The 15,967-nt window shown below is 41.9% G+C and overlaps 1 protein-coding gene across 4 annotated transcripts in view; it reads right to left on the bottom strand.

Annotated features, from left to right (window-relative positions):
* The window catches only part of SEC14L1 (SEC14 like lipid binding 1), a 104,728-nt gene that overhangs the window by 40,991 nt on the left and 47,770 nt on the right, over positions 1-15,967 (bottom strand). For all 4 annotated transcript variants that reach the window (XM_084838228.1, XM_084838230.1, XM_084838227.1 and 1 more), the window contains one exon: positions 14,238-14,328. In XM_084838228.1, the coding sequence (XP_084694354.1) occupies positions 14,238-14,300 (63 nt within the window). In that variant the 5' untranslated portion in view covers positions 14,301-14,328. The remainder of the gene's footprint in view (positions 1-14,237; positions 14,329-15,967) is intronic.

The following is a 15,967-nucleotide window of genomic DNA, read 5'->3' as shown; positions in this document are numbered from 1 at the left end:
CAATAGTAGTCATACTGTAAAATACTGTCGTCGCCTCCAGCAGGGTATATACGTCCAACAGGAATAAATATTAGAGGTATACCATCAATATTCTAACTAGTATCAGAAAATATTTGTGTATATTAGGCTTAATAACGGTAGGCTACTTAAACCTTCTGACTAAAATGCAAAAATGTAGCTTCCTCCTTGCTAGCATTCCGTCTTCCATGTGCTTCAGATCCTCTTCTGCTTCTATGACCTTACCACCCTTCTAACTATGTACATCAGGCTTCCTATCAAGTATCTCAAAATTTAGTAAAAGCAAAACAAACACCTTCTATTACTTTTGAAGCTTCCTAACTGGCTCCCTTGTCTTATCTCATACGCATCCTGCCATCTCCTTAGTACATGTTTTGCCTCTGCTGCTGCTCTCTCTGCCTATAACATCCATTCTGCCAAGCTGCTTCTTTTAAAAACATAAGAAGAGCCATGCCAGATCAGATCAAGAGTCCATCTAGACCAGCATTCTGTTCACACAGTGGCCAACCAGCTGCTCACGGAAACCCACAAGGAGGGCATGAGTGGAACAGCACCCACCCATCCATGATCCCCAGCAACTGGTGTACATAGTATACTACCTCTGATAATAGAGGTAGATACAGCCATCAGGACTAGGAGGCATTGACAGCCTTCTCCCCCGCGATCCATTCTCACAGCTTCCTTCTTTAGAACTGCCATTCCTGAATAATCCTAGCCCTTTTTTCCCAGCCCCCTCTTTTTCTCTTCCCTGCCATGTGACTCAACTGCCATGTGTCTCTACCCTACTACTCCACCTATTGACCACAACGAATCCACCCCAGAGGACATGATCTTCCTATCTTGTCTGAGAGCCTGAAAGCACCTGCGAGTTTTATGTTTAGTATGGTGGCCAGTATACTATTCACAAAAGCTTAAAATAGCTGTAGTAAATCTTGGTACTAATTCCCACTAATGATGTGCTTATTTATAATAGTCGCTCAGAGCAAGCATGTGTGCAATTCAAAACATCTGGCCTCTTGTGGTTAAGGTTAAAAAAATACTTAAAAGTTAAACAGACTTGTGATTTCTCTCATATACCACCTTCACCCAGGGGATCTCTGCATTACAGTATGTGTAAATGTGCATTTCTACAGTCAGGGCCAGAAATACTGGAACAAGGATAACTGTTTTGGCAGTTGGCCTCTGTACACCACCACATTGAAGTTGAAAGGAAACACACCCAGATGGCAGAGAAGTCAGGACTTTCAGCTGTAATTCAAGGGTTTTGACAAAAGTGGGGCACTAACCATTCAGGAAGTACTGCCAGTGGCATACACACACAGCCATTGTTGGTGGCTCATAAGTAATGGAACAAACCAACATCATTTCAAACTTAAAGATCGCCTTTAATACCTGGATGAAAATCCTTTGCAGTCAATGACTGCCTGAAGTCTGGAACCCATGGACATGACCAAATGCTGAGTTTCCTCCCTCGAGATGCTTTGCCAGGCCTTTACTGCAGCTACCTTCAGCTGCTGCTTGTTTGTGGGTCTTTCTGCCTTCAGTCTTGTCTTCAGTAAGTGAAAAGCATGCTCCAGTTTGTTGAGATCAGGTGACTGACTTGGCCATTGAAGAACATCCCACTTCTTTGCCTTGAGAAACTCTTGGGTAGCTTTTGCTGTATGTTTCGGGTCATCATCCATCTGCAATATGAAGTGGCGTCCTATCAGTTTGGCAGCATTCAGCTGAATCTGAGCAGAAAGTATAGCCCTATACACTTCAGAATTCATCCTGCTGCTTTTATCAGCAGTCAGGTCATCAATAAACACCAGTGATCCGGTTCCATTGGCAGCCATACATGCCCATGCCATAACACTGCCTCCACCATGTTTGACAGATGATGTGGTATGCTCTGGATCATGAGCTGTTCCTTTCCTTCTCCATACTTTTCTCTTCTCATCATTCTGGTACAAGTTAATCTTGGTTTCATCAGTCCAAAAAATCTTATTCCAGAACTGGGCAGGCTTTTTTAGGTGTTTGCTGGCAAAGGCTAATTTGGCCTGTCTGTTCTTGAGCATTACCAGTGGTTTGCACCTTGTTGTGAAGCCTCTGTATTTACATTCATAAAGCCGTCTCTTGACTGTAGATGTTAACAGTGACATGCCTACCTCCTCAAGAGCATTCTTGACCTGGCTGGATGTTGTGAAAGGGTGCCTCTTCACCATGGGCAGAGTTCTGCGGTCATCCACTTTAGTTGTCTTCCGTGGTCTGCTAGGCCTTTTGCTGTTGCTGAGCTTGCCAGTTAATTCCTTCTCTTTCAGGATGTTCCAAACTGTTGTGTTGGCCACTCCCAATGTGTTTGCTATCTCTCTGATGGGTTTATGTTGTTTCCTCAGCCTAATGATGGCCTCCTTCATGGCCTCCTTCACTCGCATGGACACCTCTTTGGACCTCATGTTGGGAGTTCCAGTGAACAGCTACCAAATGCAAATGTAACACTCAGAACCCCCTCCAGGGCTTTAATCTGCTTGATTGGTCATGGGGTACCCAGGAAACAGGCTACACCTGGCCATGCAGCTGCTTGTCAGCCATTCGTTCCATTACTTATGAGTCACCAATGATGGGGGGGGGGTATGCCACTGGCTGCACTTCCTGAATGTTTAGTGCCCCACTTCTTTCAAACCCCTTGAATTACAGCTGAAAGTCCTGACTTCTCTCCCATCTGGGTGTGTTTCCTTTCAACTTCAATGTGGCGGTTTACAGAGGCCAACTGCCAAAACAATTATCCTTGTTCCAATATTTGTGGCCCTGACTGTATATGCTCCAAGGCTACATTATGACTTATAAAGAAAACTATTGTTTTAAATTATCTTCTTAGATGATTCTTGCTAAATTCTTGCTACCTACTTAAGGCACTGAAGACTTAAGGCACTTGTGGCAATTCATGTGCAGTGCTGAGAGCATCATCTCCTTATACAAAAATAAACTAAGGCTGGACAGAAAAGTATAACTGTTGAGATTCTCTTTTGGCCATCTGCTCTCCTACTGCACCCGGCTTTGCTTAAAAACCCTACACTGACATTTCCTTCTCTCTCCCCACCCCCCCGCCAACCTGCTGCCTTTGGGAACCCAACCCAAAAAACAGGAAGTATTAACTAACAAGTTCAAAGAATCCACTCCCATTAAACACTGTTCAGTATGACAGCAGTTATCTACAGTTTGCAGAAGATGGAATACCACCACAGCAGCACACAGATAGTACTATGAACTTGGCGATCTAAGTTTAGGTGTGTTATAGCATCTCTCTCTCTTCCTCTCTCTCTCTTTTTTTTTTTCATACACAGATTCAAAAACAATCTTCGGGAGTGAGGGAGAAAGACATACTGGCAGAGCCACTCAGGTTCTTGAATGAAACCCAAGGTTGATGTCGTTCATAAGTTTCCATCAAAAGGAGAAATACAATACATTCTGGAAAAGTAAGCAACTCCATCAGGAAACTCATTGTTTACTCTCCTATTGTGTCCCAAACATGTCTAAATTCCATGACACTTGTTCCCACAGTCTTGTGGGATGCACAAGGCTACAAAGACAATAAACATACCCATTGTAATCATGTCGGGTGTATGCATAGTACAGTATTATTTTATCAAGAGCATGATAACATCTTTGCCTCCTGCTGCATTGAAATCACAAGCCATATTCAGAAAGACCATTATGTTATGGCAGCTTGAAAGTAGTTGCATAGCAGCAGCACACAACTGGACTCTCAGAAATCTGCCTATATGCTTGAAACTTCTGGATTTTAATTCAGGTGCCCACAACCACCTCAATTTTTTCCTTGTGCTATATTTTCTCAGTTTTTTTAATAGCTTGAAATGGGGATAGGAAAGAGTATCAACACAAATCACACCTTTGAAAGTGTTTATACTTTTCAGTTGCAGAAACTTTCACAACATGGCTCAAAGATCAGCCTTGGATGGCCTTCTCTCTGTCCCATCAGCCAGGACAGCTAGACTGGTGGGGACGAGGGAGAGGGCCTTCTCTGTGGTGGCCTCAACTCTGTGGAACTCCCTCCCTAGGGAACTCCGCCATGCCCCCTCTTTAATGAGCTTCTGCCGCGCATTAAAAAAGTGGTTGTTGAGGCAGGCATTTGGAGTGGGTTAGGGTATTTTTAGAAATATGGTGTTTCTACTGTAGAATTTTATTGTTTTAAATTGTCCTATTATATACTTTGTACATCGCCCAGAGTGGCTGGGTGACTGGCCAGATGGGCAATTAATAAATTTAATAAATAAATAAAGCTCATAAACCCTTCATCCATAAATGCAATTATCAGCCTCTCCCATAATTCCTAGTAGTTCAGGATATAACCTAGTTCTCCACCATCATTTCTTCAAGTGTTAACAGAGGAACAGAAATGCCTGTATTTTACTCAGGGGATCTCTACACCTCAAGTTTATTGCGCATTCATGGTTGCTCACTCACTGAATTGTGCGGGGCCATTACAGGATGTTGTTGTTGTCCAGTCATTATTCCACTATTTCCTCCCACCTATCCCATGTTTTCCTCAAACAGAAAAAATTGGGTACTTTTCCAGATATGCGCAAATGGAGCGCCATGTCCTCCCCGTGTATTTCTCCCCTAGTGTGAATGAAGCGCTGAGTGTGGTTGTTGGGGGTGTGGTCATGATGTCGAAGGTGGTGACGAAGGTCTGATGGGCGTTCAGCCTTCCTGCGCCTGAGCCATTTTGGCTACTCGCCATTTTTAGCCTGTGGAGCGGCAGAGCAGCAGCTCATGGTGGCGGGAGGGGGCAGAGCGGAGGAGCAGCTGAGGGGCTGAGCGGCAGGGACTGGCCAAAAGCATGGAAGAGGGAGGCGGGGCTCGGGGAGATCAGTGGGGGTGCTGTCCGTATGTCATTCCCCATCCACCAGTAACGTGCAAGGGAGGGGAAAGGAGCAGGAACCCAGGAGCAAGTATCGCTGAACCTGGAGCGTGTGTAATGCCTCTTCACGGCAACATAACACTATGGGAAGCGCGTGTAAAGGGAATCAGTTGTGATCCTGCATTTAAAACGGAAGCAGAAAGCCCCGTTTTAAATGCAGGATTTTAGGCTGGTGTTCCCCTAAGTTCTCTAAAGGAACTTATTTTCATGCAAATACTTACCTGAAGATAACCCCTTAGTACTTCTTTGTGGTATGTGGCCCAGAGAACATTATCTGACATTTAAGCAAGTTAAATAAAGATAGAGTGCCCAGAAATAAGGCATAACAAGGAGGCAATTTAAAAAACCCCACAGACACACACACACACACACACACACACTGGGGTTCTTCCAATCACAGAGGCCAGTTTCATTATCTGAGTAACAGCGTTCTCTCAATTCCATGCTAAAGCACCAGTTACATGAAGGTAAATATTGCAATGCCCAAGTATATACACACACATGGTAGTAGTGGGAATTGTAAACAGCAAGGTCAAAGGGAAATTAAAAGTTCCCTCTGACCTCACTGTTTGCATGCCCCTCCCCCCATATTAAAATACTATAGCAAAGTAGCATCACCACCTTTAAAAAGTGTGCACTATTCTTCAGTTCTGAAGTTTGGCAGAACTGGCTTTGGTTTATCACTCTTAGTGTAAACCGCTTTGAAAAGAGAATTGGATAGTAATCCCAGGGAACTAATTTTCAGTTGCGGTTCAGCTAAACACAGAAGATGGCAAGCTGTGGAAATCTCCAGTTACACACAGGGCCATCTCTGCATGGCAAACACTCAGGCAGTTACTCTTTCCTAGCAATTAACTGTCACTTTAGTAAAGTTCCCACTGATTTCTAAACATGGCTGCAGACATTTCACTTCCATTTATATTTGGAATCTGTCTTCACTCAAAGAACAGACAGGCCTCATTCAGATATAACGCTAAAAACTATAGTTTAGCATTATATAAGTAAGTCTCTGGCTCACACACTCCTTCCTCCTCCTCCTGTGTAGCTATGAGGAGGTTGGAAGCTTTTGATTCCATTTTTAACCAACTGCAGTTTAGCATTCTGTCCAAACCTGGACACATAATGGCTAGTTTTAACTGTGGTTCACCGAAGTCAGCCAACTTCCAAAGGGTGAAACTGTCTTGCTTAAATAACACATAGTTAAATTTAAACTACAGTTTAGGGTTCAGATGCAACACGAGACTGCAGTTAACTAAATGGAAGTGAAAGCTTCTGGTCTCCTCCTCATGATCACACAGGCCCAAGGCTCATGCACGTACTGCTTAACCAAAGTTCTGTGCTACATTCAAAGGAGACCACAGTCTATCACGCCACTTTCAGATGAAAAAACAACTAAATGTGGAATTAACACTCCTGCATTACATTAAAACTGCTGTTTCAGTGAAAAAGGTCCCTGTATATTAATAAAATTATACTGAATTCAATGGGAGATTTAACATTTTGCTAACTGGATGGAGAATCATATTTCCCTTAACAAAACAGTGCTGTTTTGAGTGCTTGGAAAATGCAGTGTCCCCACACAAGAAACTTTACCTTAAAGGTAGACATCTGGATTGTCTTCAATAAATGAGGTACCAGTGTGAATTTATTGCATGAAAAATTATAGTCTGGGAAGGCCTTTAGCCCAGAAGTTCTCAAAGTATGAGGCAATCTTCTTACAGGTATGGACAGTTATACCAGAGAAAGGTACTATTCTTGGGTCAGTGCTATTTTAAAGGTTTATAAAACTCATATTCCCTCCAACAGGGCCCAAAGCAGCTCAATGCAGGGCAGGGGTAGGCAATCTTTGGGGGCTGTGGACGCATTTGGCAATTTAAGAAACTGTCCTGGGCCCCACCACAAAATGGCTGTCATGGGAAGCATGGCAAAGGACAAGTAACCTGCCCAAAAGAGTACAAGCCATAGGTGGGGTCTGAGCCCCAACACACTAAACCGCTTCTTTGAACCTAGTTTTCAGAACCAACAGTAACCAATTTCACAGCAATCCCAGCTGCTGGTAAGAAAGTGTGTTAATATTTAAAAAGTGGATGGGTAAGGCACCTTGGTGGGCACCAGCAGAGGTGTCTGGGGGCACATTCATGTCTGCTGGTATCACAATGCCTGGCCTAGGGAATGGTGTGCATGTGCGTGTGTATAGATACATAGACTTGACTGAACCAGTATACAGAATGCTAACCCACTCCAGCCACCAATCCAAGTCAGTACAATATGGCAGAGAGGTCAGCCCCAACATAATGGTTAGGCAATGAAGCAATTACTAATTCCACAAACCTTTTGCTTTTCTATAAGGATTTAAATAGATTATAGGGCTCATGCAACCTTTATCACTTCATTTTTCCCTTGTCAGCTTAGCCCCAGAGTTATACGAACACTGCCAAGTTTTTTTATTTGGTAGAATTTCAAGTTATTTTCCTGCCTCAGAAAGGCTCATTTTTGCATGGGCTGAAAACTCATCAATTAAGTATACCTGCCAACCATGCCAGTTTGCTGATAAGCGAACCCAGACGATGCACAACCTCAGTTTGGGTCAAGTAAAAACATATGGGGAAAACTTGCCAACAGAAGGTCCATTAAACTTTTCCGTCTATCTTGCCTCTAATCCCTTCCTTGATAAATGTGCATCCAGTGAAACACAATTTAAGTTTGCTTTGAAAATCAAACTCAGGATTCTGTAGCTTGTTTAAAGCTGCCTGATTTCAATGCAAATGTTTAGTTATAACTTTTGCCACACCAGAACCCATATATATAAGCTTCAGAATTCCTATTAGTTTTAAAAATGCAAACAGATACTGTATTTCTAGCTTGAGAAGCAGAGTTGTCATCTTTTAAGATGGCAACAGCTGGTGGCAATTCACAGGTAACTAGCTGTGTGGTTCTTTATATCCCAGCTTAACTACACCAAATTAAGGTAACACAGTAGTCCCTCCTCCCCAGATCATGCCATCAGCGCAACTGCAAATATAGGCATACTACACTAAGAAGTGTCAGCTATTACAGTTACAACAGTCTTATAAAAGCCAAAAATAATGATCACTAGCCAGCAATATTATAAAGAGACAACAGACGTTAACAGAACTGAAGCCATTTTTAAATAGCCCATATCAGTCAAGTAAAGCCTTGCTCCTTTGTAAAAAAAAAAAATGCTGGCTTATCCCAACACAGTATCTTTTCAGCACCACCTCTTGACAAGAAAAGCTTCCATCCGTTTTCAGTAGAAAACAAATGATTAAAACCTAGATCAATCCTGCTCTACTGGTTTCTGTTCAGACCACACTTCACAGTACTGGAGAAAAGAGTCAATATAATTAGTGTTGTGGAGCATGAATCTAGGAAACCATTTAAAGGTACATGCACTGCTTGTCCTGAAGTCCAATTTCAATGAAGAGAATTTTGCTTTACTGAAGGTAACAGTGCAAATAAATTCCCAACACAGTTTCACCTCTTAATTTTTAGATCCTTCCTCAAAGGTTTCCCTTCCCTATCCTCAAGTCTCATTTCATGCCCAACTTTAGATGCAAATTCCCAAGGCATGGGCAATGTTGCTTTAGTGTTTTAACATCTATAACTGAATCACCATGGATTGGAGCCAGATCCTTCGTTCTGCCAGCAGGACACAACTTGTGGAATGGAACTTCCCCCCAACCCTCAGGAGCAGATCTGGAGGGCATGGGGGTGGGGCAGCTGCAGCAGTAGAGGACATGATAATCCCATTCCCCAAGCAGTATTATTCCACTGACTGAATGAAGGATCTGAATCCAACCTTATATACAGGGTGTTTCAAAAAGATGGACCCGATTTGAAATCGCTATATCTCTGCAACCACGAACTGCCCATGAATGAAACTCTTACCACTTGAAAAGGTGGGGCATGGAGTTTCAAATGATTACCGCTAAATGCCTCTCTCAGCGCACAAACAGCCCCTAGCCTCAGTCATTCGCAAGATGGCGACCCTGCAACACAAGGCGTTTTGTGTTCTGCAGTTCAGCAAGACCGAATCTGCAGCGTGCGTTTCAACGGCGTTTTGGCATTGATCTGCCAATGCCAAAGAGCATTCGTCGTTGGTACTGACAATTTGAGGAAACAGGCTGTTTATGAAAGGGGAAGAGCACCGGGTGACCATGCACTTCAGAGGAAAATGTGAGAAGAATTCAAGAGTTTTCAGCGTAGCCTGCGCAGGTCCACTCGTCGTGCCAGCTGAGAACTTGCAACCGGTATGGCCTCATGATTAAACGTCACCTTAACACATGCCAGACAGTTGTATGAGAGATCGCAAGTTCTCGGCTGGCACGACGAGTGGACTTGCGCAGGCTACGCTGAAAACTCTCTTGAATTCTTCTCACGTTTTCCTCTGAAGTGCGTGGTCACCCTGTGCTCTTCCCCTTACATAAACAGCCTGTTTCCTCAAATTGTTAAAAGAGAACTATACACACACACACACACACACACTAAAATGTAACAAAATGTAAATGCCAATACCTCACTCAGATTGAAACCAATAAATCAGCAGTTACAAATACTCAATAATACATCAAATATACAGGCCATACATACTCACAATACTGATATGCCAAACATGTTTCAACCTATCTGGTCTTCAGTGGGAGAAAATACAGTTTCTGTATGTAGAAAACTACTGGCACAATTGATTCTTTTATTGGTAGATACACTGAATGAATGATTTATTAGTCACAGACCAATCAGGGTAGATATATTTGTTTGATTATTATGGTATGGCACATTATCTCCCGTATATTTAAGCTTGTATATTTTGTTTTTCAGGTTCCATGTAGGGATTCAAGTATGGTATTCATCTTATTTTAGTAAAGGCTGTAATGATTGCTGATCTGTGTATTTTCTCCCACTGAAGAGGACCAGATAGGCTGAAATGTGTTTGGGATATCAATATTGTGAATTTTTACAGTCTATGTATTTGATGTATTGTTGGGTATTTGTGACCGCTAATTTATTGGTTTCAATTTGAAAGAGATATTGGCATTTATATTAAAGTTTTATTATATTTTTGTTTGTGGTATAGCCCAGATCAGACATTACTTTCTCCCCACGGTGAGGGGATGTAGCATGCACACGCCTAAACCTCTTACCAGGTTAAAACTCTCATCAGTGACTACTTTAAAAAAAAATATATATATAATACTTTAGTCTATTTTAATAAAATACAATATCTAACATGTGTGCTATAATATAATCAATTTATAATCTTGTTACAACATGACAAATAAAAATTTGGTAATCTCCTGAAGTGTATGCTTATTATGACATTAAACATATTCCAATTATGCACAAATCAGTTGTTTCCTTATTGATAACCAATACTCCTTTATCACACAGCCACCACATATGATTCAGTCTGCATTTCCAACATTTGTTATCCAAATTCCCATTTACCTTATGAAGCCTTTCTGAGGTCAAATGCCATCTAGTCATTACCTTATAGTAATGTTCATATGCATAATGAAACCTTATATCCAGTCTTCCAGACATATTCCCATATATCAAACGTAGTTAGATTACTCAAAACCTTTCCCCATGTTACTCTTTACCCAGCAGTGACTTTTGAACAGGACTTCAATTGAAGAGGGAGACCTTGTCATTCAAGATCCTAGGAAATTGTTTCTTGAAGTGAAACTTTGAGGCCTTATATAAAACAAGCAGGAAGAATAATGCAAGCAACAGCAGCCATGCACTTTTTATTGGATGAACACTGTTTGGAAAGGCTACAGAAAAAATAGACAGCATGTACTCTTAAACCTGTTCCCAACTGCACTTTCCCCTGCATCCTACAAATCAAGAATTATCTCCGATCAGCTATTTTCAAACTGGAGACAGGAGAGGAATGGAACGTATGCCAATTTGCATCCCACCATACCTCCAATACCTCCTAGTGGGGAGGAAGTAGGAGTGCAAATGGGAACACAGGACAGTCCTACTCGGCACTCGGCAGCCTCCTCATGCCTCCCACTTCAAACAAAGAACCACTAGGAAAAATGCACTCCCTTTTCCTGCTATAGCTTGAGATGTCTAACTTAAGTAAAGAAAATACAGTACATGGCATGCATTCAATGGAAGAATCAGTTTGCATGTGGTAGTCTAAGTGGGGAAATATAGTACTTCATTTTGGGCACAGACAACAAAATGCATGCCTTATTGGTTGCTTGCATTTCTTTTCTATAAGTTTGTGTTCCTTTTTGTTCTCATTTGGGCCAAACTTCACCTTCTGAAGGAAGCCTTGTTTTCTCCAAAAGTTTCCTTGACAGCACTCGAGAACCATACTGGTGACCTCTTGATCTTGGTGTACCTGTTGTAACTTGTGGTACACATTCTTGCTGAGCTTCTAGAATTGCAGTTTTGAATACACACACACACAAATGTTCTGGAGAGATATGACCTTCTTGACATTCCCATTTCAACTTCCTTTTTACAAAAACCCTTATTTTTAAAAAGTCTCCTCTTTTGAAGACAAATGTGATCATGTTGGACTTCTTTGGCAATTTTCCCATTTATATATAAATTACATTTGATAGCAGTGTGGTCACTGTCTCCAACTGGTTCAACATTCACATCTCACACTAGTGCTTGCACTAAGTTCAATATCACCTTCCCTCTGGTTCTTTTTCATGACTGGAACATGCATTAACCAGGCAAGGGTAACTGAAGACACCCATTACTACAAAACCCCTTACTAATTTGCACTCCGGAACTGGAGCACCTATGAGAGTAAATTCAAGCATGTATGTGTTTTCAAAACAATGCAAGCATATACCCACCCATGACTCATGCCAACAAAAATGGATTAGTAATATCATGGCTAGATGTCATTCTAAGTAGGGCAAGAGAGCTATATTTTCAGGTGGCACAACTTTAAAAGCCTAGTTCCAATGTAACATTATTCACTACAGCTTTCCCCTGTTAAGTGGCATTTTATGCATCCTCATACAAGCCAATTGTTTTCAAGCACTTCAGAGGTGGTACCCATCAAGCAATGAACAATGGACCGAAGAAGCTGAGTGTTTATGGTAGAGGACATTAAATGTCATGATTGTCTGAAAATTCTCTTCAGGAGAGGATCAAGGCCTACGTAAGTACTCACATGTAACACAATTTTGATAAAAACAAAGTTTCCAAATCCATTACTGTCACACTCACATGCAGGAATAAAGTCTATTCAAATATTCATTTCCAACTTTGTGCTTGTGCAAGAATTCCAAAAATCAAGTGAAAGCCTCAAAAAATGCTAGCAGGACACATAAGATCTCAAAATAAATTAAGAATGTTCAGAATCAGACAATGAAGCTGACATGATTTCTGCCAACATCCTTTAACAAAAATAGAAGTATAACAACTGTGAGCTTGGCCAAAATAAAGTACCATCTCACACTCCTCCCTCCCCACCCCTCAAATCAAGAGAATTTTATTAAGCACAGCTCTCTTACGCTCATCAGCACAATTTAAGGCTCTTAAGTGGTCAGGTTTCTTGAGAAAAACTGCATTTGTAGAACCTTGGTTTTTTGTCAAGTCTTGGTGGCTTCTACTATGTTCATTCACATAAGCACCTTCCTACCCAGTAGTAACATATGGCTGTGAGAGCTGGACTATAAGGAAGGCTGAGCACCGAAGAATCGATGCTTTCGAACTGTGGTGCTGGAGAAGACTCTTACGAGTCCCCTGGACTGCAAGGAGGTCAAACCAGTCCATACTAAAGGAAATCAACCCTGACTGCTCATTGGAAGGACAGATACTGAAGCTGAAGCTCAAATATTTTGGCCACCTAATGCGAAGAGAAAACTCCCTGGAAAAGACCCTGATGCTGGGAAAGACTGAAGGCAAAAGGCTAAGGGGGCGGCAGAGGATGGGATGGCTAGATAGCATCACTGATGCAATGAATATGGACTTGAGCATGCTCCGGGAGAGAGCGCTAGACAGGAAGGCCGGGAGTACTATGGTCCATGGGGTCACGAAGAGTCGGACACGACTGAACAACTACAACAACAACCAACATAAGAGGAATGGCTAAAATCTTCCTTCAGTGCTCTTTGCCCCTTGCCTTTCTGAAGATTTTTTTCACTTAATCAAAACCATTTCTCTACCTCCTTTTTCATCCTTGTTCACAAGAATTATCATACCATCTTCAATAAAGTTGTTCAGTTTTATAAGGCAAATCATTTGTTTTGGAAGATCTCAACACTACCCCAAATAAGAGGTGTGCATAGAAATGCTATCATTATTGGGTAGAGGAAGATCCAATTAAATCTACACATTAATATGCCATCATGTAATACTGCCTTAATGTAGAGCGTTTTTTTTCTGTTCCTGTACTTGTGTGTCGATTACTTTCTAAGCCACAGCTATAACAATGCCAAGCTCAATTATCCTTTTATCAGTATTTCAAATATATCTTGGCACCACAGTTAAAAGAAACTCTTTTGCACAGCACGTCCTGACTATTTGCCTAAAAGGCCACTGCCAACGCCTTCAGACTTGCTGTGCCTCCTACAACATGTCTGTTGGTATTATCGCTCGGCTTAGGAGCACAAATTTCTATGCAAGGAATACGTAACTCTCTTCCCTCCTCCCCACACGTGTTGCTTATCTTAGACCACACCAAGACATGTTGTGTGCAACACTGCAATCTCAGAACCCGGTGCTCCACAATGGCTCAATTCAGACATCATACCATGCCATGGTATGTCTAATGAGAGTTTAGACCCCAACAATAGTACGATCTTTCAAAAGTACAGAAACCCATTATTTTAAAGCTTCCTCTTTGCTTTTGTTTTTCATCTGCACAGCACTCCAGTATCTAGGTGCAATGGCCTCTAGTGGCAGAGCAATAGCCATAAGTAAAGTTTGTCAATTCAGATATCATGCCCAGCCATAGTTAAGCTTCCTTAACCATGGTTTAGTGTGATGTCTGAACTGAACCCATGAATTGCCTCACTGATCTGGATTATCAGACAGCAAGAATACAGAGCATATTATTCCAAATGCCTTCATATATTTGTTCCAGATCACGTATTGAAACAGCCATCATGTCCTGGAGCAGATGTAAACAGTTCAGCATGAATTATTTGTAACTAAAAACGGCCTTTGATAACATCCTCTTCAGAGAAAGGATACACCACACCATTCAGATTTGTTAACCTTCACGAAGTTCCCCAACCAAGCTGTTGCGTAATACAGCCAATACAATTTAAGAATATATTAGAAAACTGATACTTACAGCCATAATTAACTCAAAGGGGTGTTTATACACCCTCACAGGGGATTGGTATTTCTGCACCATGGTTGCAAGTGATTAGTACTATACAGATCTGGAAAAAAAACAAGATGTGGTTGAAACGGTATCAATACATACATATTACAATTGAAACAGTAACCATGGATACTTTGCAAGTCACTTCCCATCACCAGAATTCTACAGCCCAATAACACACGCAAGAAGATTTTGAAAAGAATTCAGGATCATACTGGTAGTGCCACTATCAGAATATTTCTTCGGCAAGAGCTTTTTAAATATATTTTCCCCATTATATGCCTAAATGTATCAGCAAGGTTCACTATCTTTATGGAGTTTGAAGAACTGTATTTAGCCAGAAGTTACTATATTTTAAATGTGCTTAAAACTATGGGAACATACACCCATTACATATATTCAACCTCCTATTTTAAGCAACACACTTCTGGTTCAACTTCACATTCAGAAGAACACTGAACAGCAGCATAGGCTGCATAGATACTGGTATAGATTAGGAATAGGCAACCAACACATCACCAGCAGCAGAACTTTCAAGGCAATATCTGAACTACAAATGTGCTTTAATTTCAGCCAAGACATTTGAAAGTTGTAGTCCTCATGGTTGTATAGATGGACTTAAATGCACAAGTGAAGGCATTTGAAAGACCCAATAGACAACTAGGCCTCCATTTCACTTGCATATTCCAGTTCCTTCAAATTATGACAGCTGGATTTTTGGAGCTACCAAATATTTTAAGAAGTTCTACTTAACCAGAATGCTGAATGGCAAAAAAAGGACATCCACCTCAATTGTACAAGTTATGTTACTTGGCAAGTACAAAGGCAAATTATGGTCATGTTTGGATGATGAAATCTGGGCTTAATAAACCACAATATGCATGAGCTTCAGGCACCTGCACACAGCCACTCTGTTCTTTTTGTCATACACTAGTGAGCACGCCAATCTGCCGCAGTTAACGATACCTTCCTATTACATCTGAACTAGGAACTATGGTGGGGAGAGCAATCCTATGACCCCTAGACAGTGTCTGGGGGGCCATAGGATTGTTTGGTTTCCTGGCTACAAGGTCGCAGATAGGGCTCTGATGTGGGAGCCAGAAAACCGCACTCCCCACCCTCACCCACTCGAAGCCAGCTACCTCTCCACGCTCAGAAAATGGAGCGCAACGATGGGGAAAGGGGGAAGTTCGCAGGGGCAGGAAGGAAAGGAGAACGGGGCGGCTGCAGTACACTGTTTCCTATGCCCCACCCCAGCTTCCTTCCCTCCCCCTCCAAAGTGTCGCTGCTGGACAGGCAAGGTCACCCGTCTAGCAGAAATGCAGGGAGTGGGAGTGCAGAACCTCTGCTATCCTCCTGCCCTGCACTGGATACTTAGCAGCCTCCAAGTTCGGAGGCTGCTCACTATCATCATAGGATTGCGCCCTAAATGGCTTCCAAACAAGCCAGGATATGGAAGCCAGCTTTAAACCATCATTTCATATTCTAGCTTGTTTGGAAGCCATTAACCATATTGTGAATTGTAGCTTCCTGTCTTGTTTTTGCCACTCACATGGTGGGAAGAGTGAGGCAGCTCCATGCAGATAGCTCATGCATATCTCGGCTTAATAACCCGCAATTTTGATAATCTGAAAATGGCCTATGTTTCCCAAGACTCAGAGCGCTGTATTAACATACAGTAGGATGAACAGATGGCC

This window comes from Heloderma suspectum, chromosome 2, assembly GCF_057233095.1.
Source record: "Heloderma suspectum isolate Gila_16-S chromosome 2, 16-S_ref, whole genome shotgun sequence".
NCBI classification, from domain to species: domain Eukaryota; kingdom Metazoa; phylum Chordata; class Lepidosauria; order Squamata; family Helodermatidae; genus Heloderma; species Heloderma suspectum.
The sequence above is the reverse complement of the archived record's forward strand: the minus strand, read 5'-3'. Positions and strand labels throughout refer to the sequence as shown.